At 41.6% G+C, this 26,843-nt stretch overlaps 1 protein-coding gene across 5 annotated transcripts in view; it reads right to left on the reverse strand.

The window, feature by feature from the left end:
- Positions 1 to 478: 478 nt before the first annotated feature.
- The window catches only part of PITPNC1 (phosphatidylinositol transfer protein cytoplasmic 1), a 259,205-nt gene continuing 232,840 nt past the window's right edge, over positions 479 to 26,843 (reverse strand). For 4 of the 5 annotated variants that reach the window (XM_030295114.2, XM_030295112.1, XM_030295111.1 and 1 more), the window contains 3 exons: positions 23,595 to 23,750; positions 20,450 to 20,513; positions 479 to 5,173 (listed from right to left, as the gene is read on the reverse strand). In XM_030295114.2, coding sequence (XP_030150974.1) covers positions 4,857 to 5,173; positions 20,450 to 20,513; positions 23,595 to 23,750 — 537 coding nt within the window. In that variant the 3' untranslated portion in view covers positions 479 to 4,856. Of the gene's footprint in view, positions 5,174 to 9,233; positions 9,353 to 20,449; positions 20,514 to 23,594; positions 23,751 to 26,843 lie in introns of all 5 variants that reach the window. The other variant, XM_030295115.1, reaches the window with a different exon arrangement.

The raw sequence follows: 26,843 nt of genomic DNA on the forward strand, positions 1-26,843 counted from the left end.
GCTGTACCTGAGTTTGCTGGCACAAAGTGAAGTCTGCGTGTGTGGAAGAGAGAATTAAAAGGCGGGGTGGGAGTGGCAATGGCGAAATGAGAGCTATAAAAGCAAGCATGTTTTAGTTCATCGGCTCAGCGTGACATGATTACGTGAAAGTTTTCGGTGTAGAAAGCCTAGTTATGGTGCAGTTATATGAAGACTGTGGCCTGATGGCAATCGGGACACGGACGTTGACATTAGCTTCAGGTTTGAAGAGAGCATAGGCTGGGAGGTATGTAGCAAACGAGTGCTGACAAAGGGCAGTAAAGCATTTCTGTCTTCACACTACCCACTCCCACTCCTACCTAGAACTAGGTCTCAGTGCCGACCATTGGCTCATTCCTTCTTCCTTGAAGCTTCTTTTCCGGCAACCCGCAAGTTCACAATTGCTAACATTCCCTTGAGAATGGCTGAGAACGGGAAAGAAGGAAGCTACACTTGGAAAGAAGATTGCTTGGTAGTTTATTTACAATAGAATGTAAGAAAAAGGAAGTTATTAGCAATAATAAATAACTGGGGGAAAAAAACCAACAACACAAAACAGCCATAAAATGACACAGGAGGATGGCACGTATGATGATCAAACCTTGCTTGCTCTGCTCGTAGTCTGTAACACTGTGCATTCCAAAACTTGGTCCTTCGGCAGTGGCAGTGGTATTTTGACTCAATATATGTAACTAATCCAGATCCCGGCTTGAAATGTAAACACTAAAAAATTACACTCGAAGCCACATGTAAGGGGCATAGAGATAACAACAACTCAAAGAACCTCTTCTTGGTGATGACACAGAAACTGAAGGGAAACTTGCAATTCGACAGACGTTTTCCATTTTAAGCAAAAACATCCAGAGGCTTATCCTAATGCACTTGTTAACGATGAAATTATAATAACGGCATCTGAAAAATTCTTAACTTATTCACATTCTCTTATTGCACTAACTCCTAAAAAGCTTAAACACTTCTATTTCAAATGCAAACAGATTGTTTTGAAGGTAGAACACAGAAGGACCCAGTAGGTGTTGTCTCTGCATGCCAACGCTGTGCTCTCGAGTAACACTTCAGTTTCGGCAAGAATGGAGAGTTTAAATGGTCTACTTATGATCAATTGCAGTTATTAAACAGACCTTTTTTTTTTCTTTTTAATTTCAAGAATTATGGCTCAGATGGCAGGTTGTCACCTAGCCTACTGAGTCAGATGATCAGAAAGGGACTAAAGCTATTTAGACAATTCTTCTCTATTGGATTATCTGAATACACATTCTATGTGACTAAATTATACTCTGGCCCTTGTAACAAGTAAAATTCCTATTGACGTAAGCCAGCCAGTGACCTTGTTGTTTCTGAGGCCACGCAGAGATGCTAAGGTAAGTAAAATTGGAAAACACACATAAAGACAGTAGTCCTGAAATTTTCACGGAAAAATGACTTCCTGAGAAGTGTCAGAATCTTTTCTCTTAGGTCACTGTTGGTGACAGTGTCATTTGCTTTTGGAGGTCTCGTGTTTTTTTAAGTGTCTGCGTTCATTCGACACCCACAACTGCACCCCTTAGAGATTTATTTTCACAATCCAAAACATGGGTATTAAATCCTCCCAAATTAAAACCATTTCCCCCCACACACAGATGCAAACCCAAAGCAGAAGGTTTATAACTTAGTTCACCAGCAAACTCTTTGTTTCTGTTATTACGTTGGTAACTGAAAGACGTCACAGACTCCTTTGTTATGCTTTTCCTTCGCTTTGCTTTATTTCAGCCCAACTGTAGGAAAATGCGATGATCTTCAGAGCTCATCTCAGAGAAAGTCTGTGCAGTAAAAACACGGAGACCTTCTTATCCTGGGACAGCACAGCCAAAGCGACAATGCTGTATTATAGCCAATGAGAAGCACAGGGGTATTTCACCATTTGAAATCCATCCAAAGCAACAATATTTATGGCCATTTTGATGGTCTCCACTAACGACAGAGATAAAGATGGGGCGAACATATGTGTTCTTCTATGGATTATTTATTTTAATTTGGCGACCAGAGACTTAAAACTGGTGGTGTCTCATTCACTATACTATATTTATATATATACAGGTATAATACAATTTCGGTGAACAAAGTTGAAGGTTTCCACATTGCAGACAGAGGCACTGAGTTAAGATTCTATGTTTCCCCAAACATGCTTAATAAATTCAAGTTTCGGCTTTGTTTTCTTCTAAGTTTCCATCATGCAAGCATTTAATTTCCATCCTTATAGGAATTATTAATGGTCTATATATACACGTTCATCGCAGGCTTGTATCGCACAAGAAACAGACTCATGTATGGAGAATATGAAAGGACAGGTGAAAAATCAAGATAGACAAAATATTGAAGTCATTTATGCCTTGTGATGACCGCATTAAATATTCAAAGCAGCTAAGGGAATATTTGCACCCCCCCACCCCCTTGTTTAAATGCACACAAACCACATGTAGACAGGAAAAACTGAACATACTTGGAGTGCACACACATTTGTTGGCTAAAAACCACACGATCATTGGCAGCTTTGAAACTGATGTCTGTGTTACTGAACTGGCTACAGGAGAAAGAAAACTCACAGAAAGAAATCAGAAATCAGCTTTCTAAAGCATATAGCATTGTTGACCTTGATAGCAGAAGCTGCTTTACAAAAAAAGAAAAATGGCAACGGTATTAATGGAAAAACTGGGTGCCAGATGTGTTAACAACCTGCACAAGATAAATCTGTTCTGTGCAAAAATAACGATCCCGCCCCATCCTGGCAAATTTCAGCTGGCAAATAGTAAGCAAATACGTATACTATGTCAGTGTCTTCTGAGAGTAGAAGTTTGCACTCGAAAGCCACACATTCTCATTAAGTACTACTGTGTGGAGAGGGGACCACTGAGCAAGTCCAAGAGGTTTGAGAAGATTAAGTTTTCCCACAGGCAAAAATCATGCTACTACACCATGCAGAGAGGTCTTACTACATGTAGCGCCGTCATTCTCAGGGAAGAGACGCACCGTGGATCTAAGCTATTTGCAACTGGTTTCCTTTGAGTTCTGGGTTTATTTATTTCTTAAGCTCAATGTCAACCTGTAGATAAAGAGATGATCTTGACAGTCTGACGTAGGACTTAGAATACTCGGTGCTGGGTTCGTGGGGCCAGCGCCTGCACCTTGGGAGAGTTGATCAATTGGAAAGACACTATGCAGTGTGCTGAGTGCTGAGAGAGAGAAGCAGGCAGGGTCCACTGGCTGAGAGGCTGTGTGGGAAGGAGAACGCGCTCCTTGGTTCCTGTTGTTTCCTTTGGAATCTGTGTTTTGGGAAGGTCCCTTTCCTGAGGTTGGAGGTTACGGTCAGGAAGGCTAGCTGGGGCCTCGGAGTTGCCCAACTACCTTGTCGTCTTCCTCTCTTGGAGGACAAAAATAAATTCTAGGTTCTGCTTGCCCTTCCTTCTGCGTTTAAAGGCAGTGAGGCGCGACGATGGCAGAGTTTTCTCTTTAGAGCAAAGGAGAGTTCGCTTTCTGCCACTTGGGTGGAATGGTCTTGCTTCCTGTCAGCCTGGGTTCTGATCCTGCATTACGGCTACTTGCAGAAAAGAAAGCTAGCCAGGGGGGCACCTTTTCTCACGCTTCCTGTATACTCTACAAACAGGAGTCATCAATTCTGCGCATTCTCTCCGCCCCCCCCCCCCCCCCACCGACAGCATTTACTCCACGTCTGCAGCATTCCCAATATTTGGATTTCAAGTAAGAGCAAGAGAAGGACAGTCTTTTTTAAGGTCCGGTGATGGGCAATCTGTTCCGGGGAAATCTGGATGCTATGAAAAGTAAAACCTGGAGAGGGATGGGAGACAGTTCTCTTTTTCAGGGTTCCCAAACCAGACATCCTGACAGTGCTAAAGTCCAGTCAGCTTAGACTACCCCTGCGCTTTTTAGAATGGACAAAGAGTCAACGAATTCTACTCAATTAATTGCAAATACTGTGAATCTTAATGGATGACGGAAGGTGACAATTCAGGGTTTGTTGGTACCTGTAGAGAAAAAGGACGTTTGCCTCACCTGGGCCTCTTGGTTCCTAAACCAAGCCATCCCCGAATCAGTCAGTTACGGCCACACTCATCCATGCAATTCTGAAAGGTTTCTGAGGCCACAAGGGCACAAAGGGGGAAGTTATTAAAAGACAGAAACAAGTGGAATCTTTATTAAATTCTGCGAAAGGTATAAATAAGTTCTCATTAATTGCACTTGGAGCCTCTATAGGTTGATAATTAAAATTTTCAAAAAATTTAAAGAGTTAATTAGGCCCCAAATCCTGAGTCAGATTAATCAAAATAGGAATCTCAGTTAAGTACTAGTATTCAAGTCTTGGCGATAAACAGTTTGAAATCGAACAGTTAGGTATGTTATGCCTGAGAGTATTTTTGAGAATTCAGGTTTGATGAGAGGAGACTGACTTCACTATTTTACCACCCCTGTAACAGTGACATAAGGTTTTCATTTATTTACTCTTTAAGTCCACACCTACCTCATCAAATGCTCAATAACAAGGCTTCCTGCCTTCCTCCCGGCTTCCAGCTGTGGTTACAGAAGATTCCTTCTGTCCTTTGCAAGCCTTACTTTTTACATCTAGTATGATGCTGTGTGGCATACTTAGGGAATCGTATTATATGGGAAATTACTTAACCACATGCATACTCAGAGATTGAAAGAACATGGTTGAGTGACAAAGCAGTCTTTTTCTCTATCAGAAGATTCTTAAAAACAAACAAACAAACAAACAACCCAACAACCCAAATGAAAATATAAAAACCCCATGAAAGATTCATAGGAAGTTACTCTAATTTGGGCCGACATGGCTTATCTGAAAAGTGTATGCCAGGTAAATTCAGGGTGGCTTTTTTCTCAGGGTCTGGAAGCGTGAGAGTTTCTGGGGCTGACTTTTTCCGGGGTCGATCTTTGGGAACGGACAGAAATTCTGGTGCGTCTGTGGAGAGAGGTGTGGACGGAGCACTGGAAGGGGCACTGCGGACTGAGGAAGGCAGCAGGGGGATGCTCGAGATAGAAATCGCAGGAGGGAAAACGCCAATTTTCCTGTTGGTGGCTTCCTGAGTGGCTCGTTCAAATTCTCGGACTTCATCCATTGTCATGTCTTCAAAGGAAAAAAAATAGAAAAATGACCAGTCATTTAGAAGAGATGTAAATGGCTTTATCTCTACACCTGATTTTAAGGGAACTACGGGAACTGTATCATAAAGAGGTCTGTCCAGATTATAAACCAAAAGTAACACTGAAATGCTAAACCCTAAAAATAATTTTTTTTTTTTTTTTTACTAAGGCAAACCTCTGGGGAAAAAAAATTCCTTTATGAATATCCATCCAAGATTTTCCAAAGCATTCTTCAGTGAGTAGTTTAAATGTTCTGAATTAGAACTGATCAGCAGAGTACAGAACCAGACTCTGTGTGTGTGTGTGTGTGTGTGTGTGTGTGTGTGTGTGTGTGTGCATGCGTGGTGGGTATGGTATGATATATGGAGCTATTATTAGACCTATCTTTTCTATAAAGGGAAGGCAGTTAAAGCCATCAATGGCCCAGGAATGACACATATTATTACCTACTTTAGGTCATGCAAGTATACCTTTATAGTTACCGGTAAAACAGGCAAATCATCAGATTTTCTTCTTATTCAATAAATGTATTTTTTTGTATTCTGGGGGTTACTGGTTTCCTGACTGTGAACCCATCCTGACTATGTATCCATCCTGTATTTTAATTAATTCAGCTTAAAAAAACAGGTAAGATAATGACAACAACAAACCCTGCTAATTATCCCAAAGCCAAGAAAAATAAAGCCATTTTTCAAGGAAACATAAAAGAAAAAAAGCATTCAAGAAATAAACTCAGTGATGCCCTGTGTAAGAATTGCCAGATGATGGAGATTTTCTAAACACCTGAGATGTTTTTATTTAAGTGAGAAAGTAAAAAAAATATATCTATTTTAAATGTAAATCTTTCCCTAATCTATTTATTTCTTAAACAGTTTTTATTTTTAAGTAATGTCTATGCCCAACGTGGGGCTTGAACTCACAACCCTGAGATCAAGACTTGCTCGCTCTACCAGCTGAGCCAGCCAGGACCCCACCCTGCCCTGCCGCTCCGGCCATATATTTAATGTATTATATACACTTGCTACCATTTAGACCTAATACATTGAAAATATATCATTGTGCTACAACACAGTGATGACTCCTCTATCACGGCCTATTTTTTTTTTTTAATAGTTTGAGATCTCTAGTTTTCAAAACTCTATGACTATTACCATCATCACTATTGTTACGGTTCTTATTAATTACTCTCTGGCTATCCCTGGTCCCCTTTGCCATTTTTCCTTACTGGGAACAGAGAAAATGGGTAACTGGGCTTATTAGAAAAAGCACTGAGTGAAAGTCTAAGGGCTTGTCCTTGAATAAAAGGTGAAAGCTATTGCCCATGGATTTTTTACATGTATTTTAACTTCCCACAGACCCATTTTTCATTCTTGTCCTCTCCCATGCACCGAGTGGTAGAACCATGAGATGACAGTGCATCAGCTAGCAAGGCGCAATACATCCACTTTGGAAATATTAATTATGGGATGAATATTCATAACATGGTATTAATCATTAGGAGATATATATGCATATATGAGGTCATATCGTAACATGAGCAGACCAGAAATGTTTCTTTGGGTGTTGAGTTTGATAAGTTCCTTATAGATTTTGGATACTAACCCTTTATCTGATATGTCATTTGCAAATATGTTCTCCCATTCTGTCGGTTGCCTTTTAGTTTTGCTGATTGTTTCCTTCGCTGTGCAGAAGCTTTTTATTTTGAAACCAGAAATATTTCTTAAAAAACTAACCCCTTAAGAGGATTTCTTGGGAGCAATTGCTAAAAGATTCTGAAAGGGGAAATTTATAAAGTAAATACAAAATTACGATCGTATCGATATCGTAGAAAATTTAGACTATAACAAGAAAAATTGTACCTATAAATTTACCACTTAAAAAATAGTAAGACTATTAAACAAGCTAAGAAATGAGATTAAGTTTTTAAAAAAGAAGGATTTACTCCAAAATATAATTGAGACTCCCAGAAAAATTTTAGTCAATGGAGTATGTTTCTGCTATCATAAATAAATGTCATCTTGGAATATTAGACTTTCTAGTGGCTAGTATAATGCTCTATTCCACACATCCAGCAGGGGGCAGAGAGCATCCAAAATACAGAATTGGGTTTTTACATTCCCAGAGTCTCTTAGAAGTTCCCTTCCTTGAAGGCACTGAAACTGCTCAGTGGAAAAGAAGACTGTTATTTTCTTATTGCCGTGTTCATGGATGCTAATTTTGCATAATTTCAACCTACCACGTCCTGTCTGAGGTTGAGGATTTAAACTTTACTGAGCACGCATGCAGTTTTTATTTGTGACGGACAGCGGCCTCTTGATGTCAACTGTTTTTCATTATGATAGAGAAGAAAGACAATGGAAAAATAAATGGTCCCCAATTTGATGGAATTCCAAAGCATAAGGGAAATGTCGTCAGCACTCAAAATAACTGCTTTGTATAACTTCTGAGGAAATAGGCATCTCTTATGCTGAAGTCATGGGAACCACAGTGAATCTCAGCCAGAGAACACATGGGGCTTCCCCATGGGAGAACCATCTAGGTACCACTGTCTACATACATAGTAAACGGACTTTCTAATGGTAATCATCACAGCAAAACAGAAAGAAAACCAAACAAACAGCCGTAAGCTATAAACCATAAGAGCCTGGAATGAGAAAAGCGCTTCGCTTAGTATCCCTGGGAATGTGGCATTTCTCCCCCTTTCCCCTGGCTTCCTTTGTCTGGTCACACTTCCAGCAAAGCAGCTTTCAGAGCGCGGCTGAGCGAGCGCTAGCATCTAAGATTCCAAAAGGAAAGGGAATAGAAAATGATGCATATTCAAGGACAGTGTCTTTAATGAGCATTTCCAACGTGGGCACAGGGACAGAGGAAAGGGGGAGGTCCTGCTGGGACTGGCCTGTGCATAGAGAGGAACACCCCAGTTAAGTCTACCCAACAGCTTTCCGCAAATCCAATCACTGCGTGCAACATGGGGAGGAAAGGTCAGGGCCATTTTGGCCTCAAGGACAGCCACACACACCCGACAAGAACAAACGAGCCTTGCGGGGCACACACCAAACACATGCTCTAAAAACTGAACTAAGAATTTCCAAAGCGCAACCAAAGGATCTTCACAATTCCGAAGCGCCCATTTACAACAATGGCCGTTGCTCAACTTTCCACAACTAGGTTACCAGTTTCTTAAAAATCTAGTATGTTCTGTCCTGGGGCATGGGCCAGCTGACATGCAGGCTCAAGCCGATACCCAGAGAGATCACGGCTCTGGCCAAAAACACATACAAACAACTTGATGATTACATTTTCTTCGTTATCTGTATCTCCCCTTCATTCGCACCAAATGATTGGGAGGGAACAATATTCAAAACGCTGACATACACCATGCAGTCAGCTCTCAATGTCCAATGTGCCACTAAATAACCTGTGGCTCTCTGAGTCTCATTTTAAGTCCCAGGCTGGACGTGCTACATGGCCCAGCACGTTCCCAGCTCACCACACCTTCACCGCTCAGCCAGTGCGTGCACAGATTGCACCCCATCTTGAGATGAACCCAAGTAAAAAGGAACTGATTGGCTAGAATAGAACAGCTATAAAGAGCCATAGAAAGCATTTCAAAGGAAATGTAAAGAAATCTCAAATACCAGATGAGTCACAAGCTGTCCCTTGAATGAATAACTTGAATGCTAACTACGTTCTTAAAAGTTACGGTCACGACGTTCTAGTTTTCCTAGGACTTCTGTTTTCACCCCTGTCTTCCTTCGTGGTGCAGGCCATTCACCAGCCACAAATGTTTCCACTCTCCACGTTCTTGGGTTGTAGGAGTGGAACAACCCCCAAATCAAGCGGCTTTTTGAAGGAGCGAAAAGTCGAGAGGGGGGTGACACTGTCCAGTTTAGACCCAGCTCAGGTTCCTCACCAACAGCCTCTGGGCGACGACGACATGTTTTTGTGGCAGGCCGAGAACTGAACGTTTGCCGTATTTCATATATCAGTTTATGTGTACGTTTGGTAAAGGGTGGGCAACATGTTTTAAAAATTCTACATACACTTGTTTGGGCATGGCTCTCTATGTCATCCACAGTGGAGGAATGCTGATTGCAAACTTTTATGTTGGTTTGTTCATGCATGTTTTTCTCGTATTCCCGAACATCATCCATTGTCATATCTGAAAAAAGGTCAAGACGTTGGCAACTACTGTTATTAAACGCAGACTTTCAAGGGGGAGACTTTAGGGAAAGAGGATAGCGGAAGCCAAAGAGAGGTTTAAAAAGCAGGGGATTCGCTAACTTTATGAAGAGGATGTCATAAAGTTAGCTACACCAGCCAAACGGGGAGTGAGTGCAAGGAAGTGAAGTTGAAATAGTCTTAGAACAGAGAAGAGTGGAAATTATTTAGGGGTGAATCTTGTAACGTGAGCTAGATGGGTAGAAAGTATTAGCACGTGGGCAGAGCCATAGCCTGAGATCTCCTAAAGCGATCGTTAGAAGATCCCTTCGGGAACGGGGTCAGGTTTGTTTGGTTTAATACTTACCTTTCATACACCCTTCAAAACAGATTTGGAGATTTTTTTAAGTCAACGCATTCGACCATAGAAAGGACACTTTCATTGCTAGTGCAGGAGACACGACATAGAAGGCAGACAAACGATGTTTACCGGTACAAGGGATATTGGGCGCAGTGCTCACACATGGATGTATTTCTGCACAGAATTCATAGTGTTGGAGAGTGCGGGTCTACATCGAACTTCAAGTCTAGTCTAACAGCTTGGAGATGGCTGGCATTACTTCCACCTACACTGATCTATAAATAAAATGGCACATGACATTATGCTTTTGGGTCTGAGTCTGTAGTTTTTCAGCATTTCAGGATAACGATCTCCTAATCTAGTGGTTCCCAGCAGGGGACAACTTTGTGACAGTTTCGGTTGTCACACCTGGGGTGGTGGTGCTACTGGCATCTAGGGGGTGGAGGCCAGTGACGCCACCGAATATCCTACCAATGCACAGCACTCTCCCCTTCTCAACAGGGAAGTGTCTGGGCCAAAATGTCAATGGTGGTAAAGGCTGAAGAACCCCCGTCTAAATCCAACTGACAAAAAGCTGAAACAAAGAACCCATTCAACTTCAGCATGTGAAATGCGTAAAAATAACAATTATTCTCACTTTCAAGATGGCTGCTGTTTTACCCTCAACGCCCCACCCCGCTCTTTGGTTATTTTACACCATGCTACCAGCAATCTTCCCAGACACAGGCATTCCTCTGTTGCTCTCATGGCAGAATTTAACTTCATGCCCCTCTACAATGAAGGTATGCTGAATAATTGGTTATGCGACCACCCCGATCACGAATTAGCTTGGTGGGGATTCAGAGAGGGTATTCACAGCTGGAATTTTTCCCTAAGTATTTGCTGCATCATGTGGTTTGCTGTCTTTTTATATCAATCCATGTATGTCATGTGAGCTTCTCTTCATCTCCACAGGGTACACTTGCCAGAACCCTGTGATTCAATTCAGTGTGGTCTGGGGCCAAGATGGAGGGCGGCTCTAAATCCGAACCTGGGCTATTTTATTTAGCCGATGACCCCCCTCCCGCCCACCCCAAAACCATCAATCAAAAATACTGTCCATAAGCAATGGAAGTATCGAGGATGCTAAGCAGCAGTCTGGCCAGGCAAAGAGCATGCTTTTCTTTTAGAAAATCGAGGTAACTGGAAAGCAACAAAGAGACGCTGCTTTGTAATTAGAACAAACGTTATCTTAATTAACAATATTCTTTCAATACAATCAACTTTAACCTCAAAGGCTAGTTATCAACATTTCTTAAACACAAATACACCTGGAATGAATACTGAGGTCATTTTTAAGCTAAAACTTTGGGGACGTTTCTCTATATATGTGTTCATTAGACATTTCCCTCCCTCCCCTCCCTTCCCAGACACTGGCATGACAGTATTTTGGCAAACAAAAACAAAGGCATTGTAGTTTTTTTGTTCTAGTGAATCCCAACAGAAATCGTTCTTTATCTTTAATTAGCTCAACGTGAGGAGAAGGGTTTAACTGTGTAACCGTGTGCTTTCAGAGATATTTCAATTTTGTAGATGTGAAGAAGGATTTAACAACAAAGGTATTCATTACTGCCTTGTTCGTAATAGTGAGAAATGGAAAACAACCCAGGGGACTGAAGGTAATATACAACCATTCAAAAGTGATGTAGAAGAAAATTAACACTATAGAGAAATGTTCTCGGTATATTGTCAAAAATTGGAGGTGAAAACACTGTAGGTATTATATGAAATCATTTTTGTCAGAAAAGCATTATATACATTTTAAAAAGACTAAACGGATACATTTCAAAATATTAACAGTGATTGTTTTGAGGAGTTGGAATTATAGGTAATTTTCATTTTCTTCCTTTTGTTTATTATTTCCTACATCAAATCTGCTGTACTTGTGTAAGAACAAAAACGAAGAACATTATTTAAAATCTATTGTTTGGGGTCAAATACCATCAGTTTAGGATTGGTAAGGAGAAAATACAGTTTTCTAGGGGCACCTGGGTAGCTCAGTAGCTTGAGTCCGACTTTGCCTCAGGTTATGATGCCGGGGTTCGTGAGTTCAAGCCCCGCTTTGGGCTCTGTGCTGACAGCTCAGAGCCTGGAGCCTGCTTCAGATTCTGTGTCTCCCTCTCTCCCTGCCCCTCCTTTGCTCATGCTCTGTCTCTCTCTCTCTCTCTCCCAAAAATAAATAATAAATATTTAAAAAAGAAAAAAGAAAATATAGTTTTCTAGAATTTCTGCTCATTCTAGAAACATGGTGCCTTTTAAACAAATTTTTTTTTTAAAGTTTACCTATTTATTTATTTTGAGAGACAGCACAAGCAGGGTAGGGCAGAGAGATGGGGAACAGAAAGAATCCCAAGGAGGCTCCACGCTGTCAGCACAGGGCCCGATGTGGGCCTCGAACTCAACAACCGTGAGATTGTGACCTGAGCCAAAATCAAGAGTCAGATGCTCAACCGCTGAACCGACTGAGCCATCCAGGCGCCCCACCTTTTTTGTTTTGTTTTGTTTTAAACGAAGAGTTACAAAACAAAGTTCCAGGAAATTTCACCTAGAAGAAGAAAATCTCCCAATTAGACCACATAAGACTCCTGAGTTCTCCCCATGTACCATACATACATGCTTATGGATATGATGTAAATATTTTCAATATTCCTTAGTAATTTATGGAAAGCCTAATCAAGTGAAAATATTCCTGTTTAGTTTATCTGGTGAAATGTATTATGTCTTGCTTCTGCAAAGTATATTACCTCAAAATCTATATATGAATCAATTTTTTAGTGAATTCGATTGCACTGCCCAACGACAGATTATACTTTCAGAGATGATTCATCTTCATTACGGATTGATTTTCAATGATCAGAGAATGACTTCTAACAGTTTAGGTTCAAACCTTTTTATTTCCAGTTCATGGGTACTAAGACACTCTAAAAGGAAACTTATGTTAATTGTTTTGTAAATAGACCGATAAGTAATCACTCCTCAATATACAGATTTGGAAGGTCATAAGTTAACTTTTCATAAATAACGTTTCTTAGATAAAAGGTTTTTAAATAAGTAACCCTGGGCTAGTTCCTTGATTTAAGAGTATGTTGTAACTAGTATGATGTTTCTGGTGGTAAGAAAGGTACATCATAGTATCTTTGACATTAGGCTGTTGGAAGTTTTATGTGTGTGTGTGTGTGTGTGTGTGTATAACACTGACATGATCTGCTCTGGGAAGTATGCTGGGGGTATAAATGCCCTCATTACACTTCAGTGGCACAACATTTCCTCTCTTTGCTCTCTTGCGAGGCCGTTTCTTTCCTTCTCTTTCTTACCCTCCTTCGGATGACGGGAGAGCTGATCCTGTCTCCTACTCCGGCCACATGGAGGTCACACTGAATGTGGCCCAAATAGAACCTTCCCCCTTGCCAGATGACCGGGCTGAGATGGGAACCTTCTGCTTTTATTAGCAGTCTGCTTTGTCCAAGAGGCTCTGGATCCAGGGAATTTGTTAATTGAGGAATCTGCTTTGATTTCTTCAGCTGTGAACTAAAGGCTTTCATTTAACAACAAAATATAGGGGGTGTCTGGGTGGCTCAGTTGGTTCAGTGTCCAACTTTGGCTCAGGTCATCATCTCATGGTTTGTGGGTTTGTGGGTTCGAGACCCTCTTTGGGCTCTCTGTTGTCCGCACAGAGAGCCTGCTTTGGAGCCCGTGCTCCCCTCTTTCACCCCTCCCCTGCAGCATGCACATGTGCTCTCTCTCTCTCTCTCTCTCTCAAAAAAAAAAATATATATATAATATATATATAATATGTATATAATATATATATTATGTGTGTGTATGTGTATATATATATATATATATATATATATATATATATAATATAATATATATATATTGTATTGGGGTGCCTGGATGGCTCAGTAAGTTAAGTGTCAGATTCTTGACTTCGGCTCAGGTCATGATCTCATAGTTTGGGAGACTGAGTCCCGCTTTGGGCTCTTTGCTGACCTCAAGGAGCCTGCTTGGGATTCCGCCCCCCATCTTCTCTCTGCCCTTCCCTCATTCGCATACGCAGTCTCCCTCTCAAAATAAACATTAAAAAAAATACGAAGAAGTGACATTAAAAAAATATATAATATATATACACCTCCACTCTATGAATGTTGGTCTGCTTCAACCATTTTCTGCTTTTTAATAAAATACGGATTTCAGTGACTGTTTATGAAATCACTCAAGTAATACATGAATTGTGTTCCATAGAAATAATTCAAACAGTACTGATTTATATCGAGAAAAGAATTTAATTCCTTGTAACCTCTCCCACTAATCCTATTTTTTCTGAATATCACTACTGTTAAGAGTTTGAGGTACAGGCTTTTCTTTTCTATGAATTCACATGTATATTACTACACATACATATAGTCTCACTTATTTCTACATTTATGGAATCATACTATATAGTACCCTATGCCATACATCCTACACATACTGTTCTTTTTCTTTTTAAATTTTTATTTTATTTATTTACTTATTTATTTATTCATTCATTCATTCATTCATTTAGAGGGAGAGGGTACAAATGAGTGAGGGGCAGAGGGAGAGAGAGAGAGAGAGAGAGAGAGAGAGAGAGAGAGAGAGAGAAAGCTCACCCAAAGTGGGGCTCAAGCTCATGAACCTGGAGATCATGACCTGAGTGGAAATCAAGAGCCGGATGCTTAACCAACTGAGCCAACCCAGGCACCCCATTTTCATTTTTTAATGCATTTTTTAAAAGTTTTAAGGGCACCTGGGTGGCTCAGTTGGTTAAGGGTCTGACTTTGGCTCAGGTCATGATCTCACAGTTCGTGAGTTCCAGCTGCAAGTTGGGCTCTGTGCTGACAGCTCAGAGCCTGGAGCCTGCTTCGGATTCTGTGTCTCCCTTGCTCTCTCCCCCTCCCCTGCTCACGCTCTGTGTCTCAAAAATGAATAAATGTAAAAAAAAAAATTAAACAAAATAAAGTTTTATTTATTTAAGTAATCTCTACATTCAACATGGGGCTTGAACTCATGACCCTGAGATCGAGAGTCACATACTTTACCAATGGAGACAGCCAGGCACCCCTATACATATTGATCTGATTTGCTTTTTCCACTAATGGAAAATATACATATTTCCATAGTGGTATATATAGAACTAGCTTATTCTTTTTAACTGTCACAAACAATATTAACAGTATGGGTGTATCGTAATTTATTTGCTCATATTCCTATTAATAAAATAAACACTTAAACTGAGACTAATTTCTAGCTTTTATAAACAACACTATACTGAATAGCTTCTTTGTACCCACATTCAAGGGCACATGTATAAATAAACAAATTTCTATAATAAATTTCTAAAAGTGGAATTGCTGGGTCATGGGTTTTTGTACTTAATCATTTTTATAGTAACTGTTTATTTGTTCTCCCACTTTATCCAAAACAGAATATTTTCAAGATCTTAATTTTTTGCTATCAGATGAACAAATGTCATATTTTGTTTTCATTGTATTTCTTGTGATTAGTATCAAAGTTATTGGTCATTTGTGCTTTTTTCTATGGTGTACCTATTAATGTTCTTTACCTTTTTTTTTTCTACTGAGTTGCTGGATTCTTTATTTACAGGACCTCTTTATACATTATCGATATTCTCTGTTGGCTACCCTATACTACAAATATCTTCCCCTTGTCTTTCAACTTTGTTTATGGTGGCAATTTTTTTTCAATCGCTTTATTTTTTAAAGGAGGCAGGCTGACTTCACCGTTTGTGGAGGTAAGATCATATATTTGAAAGGACAGAAGTCAGCTGAACATACAGAGAAGTTACAAATGTCATGGGACAAAACGTCTGCAATCAAAAATTTTCCTTCATTGTATTGCATACCTACAGCAGCTAAAATTTTAATGGAGTTATATACTTTAATTCAATGACCTGTCTAGCAGTACGTGTTTTATTTCCTTCTACAAACATTTTCTCTCTACTTCTAGGATCTTCAGCCTAAACAGAAGCAATTTTTTCTTAATACTAGGTCAAAATGGAAGTGTTAAACAAGTGGTTGGGTTAGGGGCGGAGGGAAGCTCCAGCAACCATGAATGAAATTTGATACTCCTCGGCTCTAGCAAAATGACAATTATCCTTTGGCGTGGGGTGGGGGGGGAGGGGCGGAAGGGAAAGAGAGAATGAGGTAGGGGCAGAGAAAGAAGAGAGAGAATCCCAAAGCAGTCTCCGCACTTTCAGCACAGAGCCTGATGCGGGGCTTGAACTCACGAACCATGAGATCATGACCTGAGCTGAAATCAAGAGTAGGACGCTCAACCAACTGAGCCATCCAGGTGCCTCCCGCCTTTAAAACTCTTTACAATGAGGGGCGCCTGGGTGGCTCAGTTGGTTGAATGTCCAACTTTGGCTTAGATCACGATCTTGTGGTCTGTGAGTTCAAGCCCTGTGTCGGGCTCTGTGCTGACAGCTCAGAACCTGGATCTTGCTTCAGATTCTGTGTCTCCCTCTCTTTCTGCCCCTCCCCCACTCACACTTTGTCTCTGAAAAATGAATAAACTTCAAAAAAAATTAGAAGAAAAATAAAGCTCTTTACAGTGATTATAAATTCAATACAAGCTTGTTATAAATAGCTTAGGGGTGGGCTCCACTGTTTTTGTAGTGAAAGTAGCCAATCCTCAAGTCTTGGCCAATTACCCTTTCCATGTAATTCAGACCCCTAAGACCTAGAATTGTAATACACGGTTATGATTTTTTTATAGTTCTTAATTTGGGGAGGTAGAAGAGAGTCGCAGATCCCTTTGAAAATCTGATGAGAAGCTAGGAGTTCTCTCCCCAGAAAAATGAACACAGGCACACACACATAAAACGTTGTGTAATAGCCACGGCACTGAAATTCATACTTCAGGAAACTGGAGGCCATGGGAAAATACCGGCTTGGTGAGTTCAACCAGCTAATGCTAGTCTAGTCCCTCAGTAGGCTTCCTTCTCCACCTTGGGCTAGCTCCATTCATTTTTAGGCCTGCTCTAGGGACTGGAGAATAATTTCTAAGTCACTTTCATGAGGGACTTTCATCTATACTAGCAAGACTATGCCACCCCCCCCCCCCCACCCCCCACCCAGTCTCATAATTTTTTTGGAAGGGTGACAATTTCAAAGACGTTCATGAAGTTCCACTCAATCATAGCCTCTCTTTGGCAATCCTCTTTGTGCCTCTCTCAAAATACCGCCAGATTTGTGAACCTTTTGTGGACATGGTTACACTTCACAATGAACATGAGCAGAATAAAATTTGTTTAGGGAAATAGTTATGAGACAGCCACGTGCTCAGACTCAGAAAAGATACAAAATTAATCCCTGGGTAAGAGAAGATCAACCACCATGTACAATGTCCTTCCCACTGACCCCCCTCCCCGCTTCTTTCTTCTTAATTAAGCACTGGAGGTGGTTAGCTTAATTAGAGAGAAAGACATTCAGGGGTGCCACTGCCTATGGTGTAGAGTTTGTGTTCGGTACAAACACATCGCCCGGGAGGCCAATGGGACTAAAATTCAGCCTTAAGCTGAGATCACCTGCTGAACCGGCCCAGAAGGATGTCTTTTTCCAATTCTCACAAGGCACCGAAGCCTACCAGTTGGCCCGGAAGACATCCACCATTCTCTAATCTGTTTGGACTGAATTAATTAAGCTGTACTTGCAATCTAATCTGATTTAAAGTTGTTCTTAAACTTTAGCAAGTATCCGAATCATCTGGAGGGCTTGTTAAACCACGGATTGCTGGGCTATTCCCCCAGAGTATTTTATTCCGTAGGAGCCCAGAATTTGAATTTCTAACAAGTACCTGAGGTGGGGGCTGATGTTGGCCTGGGGACCTCACTTTGCACCAATGCTACAAACCACAGGCAAGGGTTTTTTAATTGTAACTTTATTATTATTTATTATTATTATTTTTTTTACTTTGGACCTTTTCTGTGTCTACTAATGAGAGCCTCACTGAGCCTACTGGGACCAAAGAAAAATAAGTAACTTCAGGTAGCCCAAACTGAAGGGCCATCCTCATGGCCAGTGACACACCCATTTCCCCCCGAAAGGCCCACAGTCCCTGGGATCACCTTGAATAAGGGACTGAGAAGGCACTCTGTGGGCAGGGCTATTATGACTGAGCCGTCTGTAGCTGTGTAAGGAAGGAGCCACAGTTTTCCTGGCAAGCAGTTGCGGGGGAGGGGGGCAAGAATGCCAGTAATTTACATGAAATTGATGGGGTGGTTCCTAGACCCCTTGCTAGTGAAAAGGCTGCCTGTTTTGGTTGGAGCTAAGACTGTGTATACAGGGGGTGGAGACCTTCTCTGCAGAGTACACGGTTTCCCCATGATCTACATCCACTAAACCACACACTGCTTTTCTGCACTCAGATACAGAAAGGCTTTTTGTCAATAGACTCCTCGAGTTGTTAATAGGTCCACCTAACCCATCCTGAGTAAATAGGTAGGCATTCTCCCTCTGAAAGCTCTCCAGGACTGGAGGCCTCTATTTTCCTTTGATGCATTAGTCTAGCTTTGGGCCCCCTGGAATGGTCTGAGATTTTTTTTTTTTTTTTTTTTTTTTGGACTAAAAGACTTTAAGTCTCTTCCTTGCTCTGGCATGCCTGAGACAGAAAAGAATCAGCCCCCATTTTTTTGTACCCCAGCTGTTCTGTATTGGATGCCCACCCACATTTTTTTTTTTCCTATATCCTGCCTCTACTCAAACCCTCTTTTCTGATCAACAGGCTTGAAGTATTTTGTCCTCTTAATCAGGAACCAGCTACCCTTTTTGATGTTGCCTTTTCTGAAAAGACCTCTATGGCATTCTGGTACTGGAAGGAAATCTATCAAAGTGCCCTCCCTGTCTCTTCGTCTTCAAAGTGTCAGATTCTTGGCCCTTCAGGTCCCCATTCACTTGCCAATTATTCTTTGAATATCCTTTTGATATTCTCTTAGTGTTGGTGGCAAGGACACCACGAGCTTAGAGAAGTCCAAGTTCAGAGAGAGCAGCAAGTCTTCAGGATTTTTTGCATCTACGCGCCCTCTCTAAGAAGCTGAGAAAAGCTCCGGGTGTGTGTGTATGGGGGGGGAAGCAGAAAGATTTGTTTCATGATCAGGGTAAGTAATCACAGGAGGCTCTCCCTCTACCTGCCTTGGGGAGACATCATGAAAATCATGACAATGTGGCAAGCCAACATCTGCTACATGTAAGCAGTGTCCTGGGGGTGTGCGGTAAGAACGAACAAATGATGATCTTTCAAAAGAATCTCTTCCAGAGGTCTTCCTTTGGACAAACCCAGGAAGATGCACTTGGCTCTCCAGAAGATGCTGATCTGGGAAAAATGCACACACACATGCGCACATACACACACAGACCAAGCCCTCCAGAACAAGGTTTTTTGAAATGTGGCTCGAGGCAGCTAATGACATTAATGACAATCATTTTCTTTGCCTGTTTAGTCCAATGTATCTTTTCATTGTGGATTTGATATCTTCTGCTAAGAAGAGGGAGGGATTGGTGGAACAATGACAGACAAGCACTAAAATGCAATGTAGGTTACACTGAGGACAAATTCAATTGACTTAGGAAGAGGCCAAGGAGGACAGCATTTCATTGGCTAATCAGATCTAACCCAAGTCACCAACTGGGTATGTTCATTTCTATTTATAGTCAAGGACAAGAGCCTCTGATGACTGATTCTGGGAATGTAGAAGATTCATGTGGATGAAATGATAGTGCTGCGAATCTGGAAAGGGTGGTCCATCCATCACAGGATGAAGCAAACCTTATTTTCTTTTAGTGGAAATGTGCAGAACTTGTTTAACTCCTCCCAAATCATGAAAAAAAACGAAAGAAAGAAAGAAAGAAAGAAAGAAAGAAAGAAAGAAAGAAAGAAAAAGAAAAAAGCCACAACAGTCTTAGGATGAAGGGGCACCTATGGATCCTTGCAGAATCCTTAGGTTTTTAGCGAGAGAGTATTGCAAAGTGTCCTGTGAATCCAAGGATTCACTTTCACTTGATATGATGCTTCAGACAGTTTTGATCTTGAATCGAAGTCTGGGATAAATCAGGATGGGTTTAAAACCCATCCAACAGAAGTACAGAGCCCTTGTGTTCTCAAGTATGCCAGCAGCAAAGGTACGGAGGTCCTACTTATTAGTCAATAACTAAGTACAGTTGACCCTTGAACAATTAGGGCGTTAGGGGCGCCAACACACACATTCTCTCCTGTGGAATCGAAAATCCATGCGTAACTTTTGACTCCCTCCAATAGCCTACGACTGACTGGAAGCCTTACTGATAACATAAACAGCTGACGAACACATATTTGTATGTTCCGTGTAATCAATTCTGTATTCTTACCATCAAGTAAGCTAGAGAAAAGAAGATGTTAAGAAAATCATAAGGAAGAGGAAACACATTTACAGCAGTGTACTGTGTTTAGTGAAAAAGAAAATCTGCCTAAGTGGATCCACACAGTTCAAACCCGTGTTGTTCAAGGGCCAGCTGTACCGTGGTTATTTGAGACAAAGCTTCTATCGTTATATTCTTCTTTGTTATGTTCCCACAGACAGCGCTGCTTGCAATTCAGGGCGGAATAGTCCTGCCTTTGTTGTGTCTTTCTAGGTAGCATCTGAAGCCAGGAGGGATGAAGGTGGGGAAGGTGACTTACCATACCACTCATCAACCCATGCAAAAGCCTGTCTATGTCCAATCAGCAGAATATCCCGGACCACCTAAAAAAGTAGAAGAAGGAAGGTGAAGTAATAACCACGTCTGACGAAAATGATCCAGAAAATAGGTTGTTCCCAATTCTAGGAATCCTGGCAATTACAAATTTCTCAATCACTCTGTCCATGGGACGGCAATTATAGTCTCATGGACACAGATACGGGCTCGTTCGCTCCGAGTCCTTCCATGGCGTGCTCTACTCGCTGTAAGTTAATCTCTTCATCTTGTTTGAAACTTGGACTGGGAGTGTATACATTGTGGACAACCTTACTTGGCAGTCGTACAGCAGGGGCTGGGATGGATCTCTAGGCTCATCACCCTGAGACTTTTCATTTATCTTTACCTAAAACAGGTTCAACTTTTCGCTCGTGGCACGGTGCGTGTCTCGGTGGTGCAAGGAGGTCCTAGGTGTTGGGAATCAAGAATGCTTTTTTGGATAGCAAGTGACTTCTAAGCAAAGAGCACTTAACTCTTCCCTGAGGAAATAACCTAAATATTGATAAAAAAAATTTTTTTTTAAAATGTAATTGAAGATGTGGGATACGAGATAAAGAAATATCATTTGGGGAGTGACTTTCACATAACAGAAGGGGAAAAAAGCAGTTTACACAAGTTATTATTGAAAGAGACGAAATAAAGAGACCTCAGCAGGTATAGAACAGATGGGGATGCTAAGCTTGGCTAGGAGACAAAAGGAAAGAAATTGTTTCTTGTAGTGACACGCAATGGCAATAGAAGACTAAGAAAGATAATATATATAGCTTGTGTGTATATGTGTGCCTGTGTGTAACCCTGTTCATGAGTTTTAATTTTATTTATTTATTTATTTATTTATTTATTTATTTATTTATTTATGAATCTTCTGGTGCTCTTTTTGTCCTCTATAAATATGCCGCTTTACGTTTCTTGGATACTCACACGCTCCCTTCAACATTCCTTTCTTCCTGCCAAACAAAACCCAGCAATTGTCAAAAACCTCTCGCGAAAGGTTCAAGCACGTTTCAATAAATGAAGGAGTTTAATCTGGCGAATTTGCAGAAACAAGGGAAGCGTTTATAATGAAGTGTTTATTTCTCCATGCCTCTGGATAGCTGGTGAGGCTTTTATGATTTGGAAGGAGGAAATATGTCAAGAAAATAAGAAACAACATGAAACCATACACACTCAAGTGCTGACTGTCAAATTCATGGAAATGAAAAGAACGGCATCGAGCCATCAGTAAAATATACCCTATTACATTAAGCACAACACAGCTGTCTGCTGGAACCAAGAATTCAATAATGTGCTAATGGCTCGCTTTCGAACATTTTTCCCCCTTAACTGTGAATAGATTCTTAAAAAACAAAAGTATTCAGAGAAAGGCATCCCTGGTACTTTAAACGCATGCAAATACTAGCCTCCTATACTCATTAGCAGCTCATGGGCCAGAGCAGGTGTGGTTAGGGGGTGTGGATAACACTTCCTTATGTTTGGAAACGGGCATGCCTTTTACTAGAGCATAATTCCTACAGGTATTTTAAAGAAACAGAAGTCAAAACTAGCCAAAGTCATCGGGTGAGAAAAGAAACACAATAAGCCCTACAGCAATCTAAATAGGCTTTGAGAAGAGAAAGGAGGATATGACAAGTGCTCTGTGTAGTGGCCCCGAGAAGAGGAGATCCTTTTGGGCTAAAAAATAAGGGGGTAGAGATAGTGCAGGAAGTCAAAGAAGATATAGCCCAAGTTAGACACAGAGCCGGGAGCGTCTTCCCGCTTAATCACTTGGGACACGGCTGGGAAACAGGTGGTCCCCAAAACTTGATTTCTATGTGTCTCTCATGTGGCTCCCACCTCTGGCTGGGCCGACAGGGCTCTAGAGCGCAGAAGAACGAAACACCTCTCCGTTAAAAAAAACACCAAAGCTCTCAGATCTGTTCTAGAGTCTCATGAGCCCAGGTTCAATCTGTTCCTTTGTACTTAAATTCAAAACGTATACGTGTTATTGCCAATCGGCCTTCAATCTCAGTAGACCAATCCGTCTAAGTAAGTAACACAAAGCTCAGTGCATTAACGTTAAATTCCAGCGGCCCCAAAAGAATTTCAGAAAGCTATTCTTTATCAGTTTTTAAGTGGAAAAATAAACAGATATCCAGCCTATCTGGAATGTAGAGACAATGTGGGTAGTATTTATTTTTATGAAAATGGGAGGCATTACAAAGGGTCATGCAAAACACTACATTTTCCATTTGTTTCCATGAGGGTAACAGTCATGCTAGAAGCCCCTAACAAACTTAAGTCATCACCACCAGGTGATGATTTCCTGCTACACAATTAACATGTTTAGCTAAAGTGGGTATACAATTGAAATCTGTGTTTCGAGGCTATTAATAATTCTTTGGTAACAGAATTATTAAATGACAGAAATACTGAGACGCACCATCTAGGGGACAATCGTGTTTTCTCTTGGGGGCATCTTCTACCTTAAGTGTCTATATTTGCAGGGTCTTTTGAGTGAGAATGATCTTGGGGGCTGCACACACAGATAAGCCCTGTGCCTCTGCCTGGAATCCAAGTACCCAAGTACCAAGTACAAGTACTTCTGCCTGCAACGAGGTTAGCCTGATGCCAGAGGGAGAAGTATGTTTTGCAGTATGTTTTAAATTCAGTTAATTTCCTGAATATACTCATCCAGCAGACATGGAGGTCACGGAATGAGAAATGAAGGGCAAAACATCAAATTAAGCCTGGATGTAAAATGCATTTTCACGAAAACAGGGTTTTCTAGATGCAGTTGGCTCGTGTTGGCTCAGCACTGTACAGGTGTTGTGCGTTGTGCACTCCAGCTGACAGTAAAGACAGTCACGGAGAGCCTGGGTGGCTCACTTGGTTCAGCATCTGACTTTGGCTCAGGTCACGATCTCACGGTTCGTGAGTTCAAGCCCCACATCAGGCTCTCTGCTGTCAGCACAGAGCCTGCTTCGGATCCTCTGTCCCCCTCTCTTTCTGCCCTCCCCTCTCTCAAAAATAAATAAACATTAGAAAAACAAAAACAGAAACAAAACAAGTCACTGTGTCCACAGTCCGGGAACTGCTGTTTATTCACTTACCTTGTGTACAAATTGTTCCACTCTGGTCTGAAGTCCCCAGACCTCAAACTTCACGGTCACCAGCTTGTAGGAACACATGATGGGTTGATGACTATCTCTCCAGCCTTCCCTTAATTGGCCGCGTCCTGTCTTCTCAGACTTGAAGTGTTTAGGATCCTGAAAAAGATACATCAAAGAAATGATAACTTTAAAGCTTAATTATCATTTATATAGGAAATTTCCAGAATAGGTAAGTCCATAGAGACCAGCAAGATGAGTGGTTGCCAGGTGTTGGAGTCACTACTAATGGATAAAACGGTTCCTGTTGGGGTGATGAAAATGTTCTGGAACCAGGTAATGGTGGGAGTTGCATAGCTTTTGTGAATACACTAAAACCCTCTGAATTGTACACTTAATTAAAAGGGGGAATTATATACATCTCAATCAAAAGAGGGGCTTACGGTGTAAGTAAATAGTAAAATGATAGCTCACCTATTCACATGTCAAAAATGGGATTTATTTATTTATTCACATTTAAAAGATTTTATTTTTATGTAATCTCTACGCTCAAATTCACAAACCTGAGATCAAGAGTTGCACATTCCACCAACTTAGGTAGCCAGGTACCCCTCAAAAACGTGATTTTAAGCCAGATTTGTGCTGGGACGCCTGGGGGGCCCAGTCAGTTAAGCAACAGACTTTGGCTCAGGTCGTGATCTCACGATTTGTGGGTTTGAGCCCTGTGTCGGGCTCTGTGTTGACAGCTCAGAGCCTGGAGCCTGCTTCAGATTCTGTGTTTCCCTCTCTGTCCCTCCCCTGCTTGTGCTCTGTCTCCCTCTCTCAGAAATAAATAAACATTAAAAAAAAAAAAAAAGCCAGATTTGTGCCACTGCATTGTATTTTCTCTGACCTTAGATTCAATAAACTTTACAAAAAAAAAATTTTTAGGTACAACCCAGTACTGGGTGTGTAAATTTGGACAATTGCTCAACAATGTGTATAAATATCTAAGAGCTAAGCATATGCACCTACCTATGACCCGACAATTCAATTTCTAGGTGAAATGGGTGCATCTGTCCATCAAAAGACTGTACTTGAAATTCACAACAGCTTAAAAAAATTTTTTTAATGTTTATTTATCTTTGAGAGAGAGAGAGAGAGACAGAGCGCAAACAGGGAAAGGCAGAGAGAGAGGGAGACACAGAATCTGAAGCAGGCTCCAGGTTCCGAGCTGTCAGCACAGAGCCCAACGTGGGGCTTGAACTCACGGACCGTGAGATCGTGACCCGAGCCAAAGTCGAACACTTAACCTAATGAGCCACCCAGTGCCCCCAAAATATATAAAATAGTTAAAAACAAAGAAACAAATAAATAAGAAAGATTAAAAAAATTGTTGTAATGTTTAACCATTTAATATTTCCTCAATGATTGCCATTTGGAAATCAGCTTCTGATTTATCTCATCAGAGGATTATTTTTCAGAGATACCTCACAAGAAATGTGTGAATTAATAAAGTAAGAGAAAATGCATATATACACCTAAAAATATTTTTATTTCTTTTCCCAGCTTAGAGTTAGTAACAGATAACACTGTGTCGGCTTAAGGCGTACAACGTGTATCATTAAAAAAATTGTTTAAAAATTTACGTAGGAGAGAATTTTCGTTAACATACGGAAGACTTTGCTCTGGGGATTACTGTCCAGCTCTGTTTCGGGGCTCCCCTCTACCACAACCCTGCCCCCGCTCGGGGGGAGGTAGGAATTTGGAGGAAATGAGCCCCCCAAACACAGCAGAGGCCACAAGATAAAGCAGAATGAGGCTCCCCCCACCCCCCGTCCAAGAGAGACCTGGGGACCCTGTGCAGGAAGGGAGGTAGTCTGAGCCACGGAACTGGATTATCTCGACTGCCCAGCCCTTTTAACTCAGCCCGGACTGTGCCTCAGGGGTAGGTCCAGCAGGTGCAAGCAGGATGCTTACAACTAAAGAGAGCGTTATCACTGGGGTCTGGCTTGGCTCTGAGGGGCTGGCAGGCTGCCCCTGCCTTTCTTTACTGGCGTGCCTCCTGCGGACAAGACTTTGGCTGCGGTGGCCACTCCCAGAACTGTGGCTCCCCCAGAAAACACAGCACACCCCCGAGACCAACGCCCACACGAGGCTGATGCCAGGCCCTCAGCGACATCCAGGCAGAGCCCACAGCTTCCCTGCCCCTGTGGCCTCTGCCTCTAGCCGACATTCCCCATGCTGCTGCCAGAGTGACCTCCCAAACGAAGACTTAATCCCATTGCTGACTTCCTCAGAATCCATCTACAGCACCATGACTTCAGGATACCATTAAAATGCCTGGCATGAAATACAAGGCCCTTTATGATCTTGCCTACCTTTCTAGCAGCTCTTCTGGACCACTGTCCCAAAGCCACACCTTTCCCTTCAGCCTTACGAAGCTCCTGCATCCCCATGCTCCAGGGCTCCAGAACCTTCTAGGCAAGTGTCAGTTCTTCTTCCCGAAATTTTTTCTCCCCAGCCAACTCCTCCACTTTGCCTCACTCTTCTTTTCCTTCTTTAAGACTCAGCTGGAGGGTCCCCTCCTCCCAGAACACTGTCCTATGTGGTTCAGAATGAACACGCCTCCTTTACGCTTCCAAAGCCATGAACCTGGCAGGTGGGAAGGACTCTCATCACTGGTGTGCTTGTCCATTTCCACAAGACCACAGTCGTCTTGAGCCCAGCGGATGCTGAATGCCCATGATGCTGGTACACGACACATGCTGAATAAATGTTTGTTGAATGAATGCCGGAATTGTTTGGACCCACCACACACACACATGGCTGGGCATCTCAGCTACATTTGGGTAAATCTTAAAGTGAAAGACAGGTTAAAAATGCTATGTGCCTCATTACAACTGCCGGCAAGCATGTGAAAAAATTAGAACCCTCACACACTGAGGATGGGGATATAAAATAGTGTGGCCACTTTGAGAAACAACTGGGTAGTCCCTCGAAAGGTTAATACGGAGTGAATTTGGCTCTGCCATTCCACTCCAAGATACCTACCCAACACAATTGAAACCTATGTCCGTGCAAAACCTTGCACGTGAATGTTCAAATTCCTAATAGGCAAAAAATAGAAACAACCCAAGTGTCCATCATCCGATGAATGGATACGCAAAATGTGGTCCATCCATACAATGGAAGATTATCCAGCCATTAGAAGGAATGAGGTACTGATCCATGCTCTAGCACGGATGAACTTCAAGAAACATTACAATAAGC

The sequence above is a fragment of the Lynx canadensis genome, chromosome E1 (genome assembly GCF_007474595.2).
Source record: "Lynx canadensis isolate LIC74 chromosome E1, mLynCan4.pri.v2, whole genome shotgun sequence".
NCBI lineage: Eukaryota > Metazoa > Chordata > Mammalia > Carnivora > Felidae > Lynx > Lynx canadensis.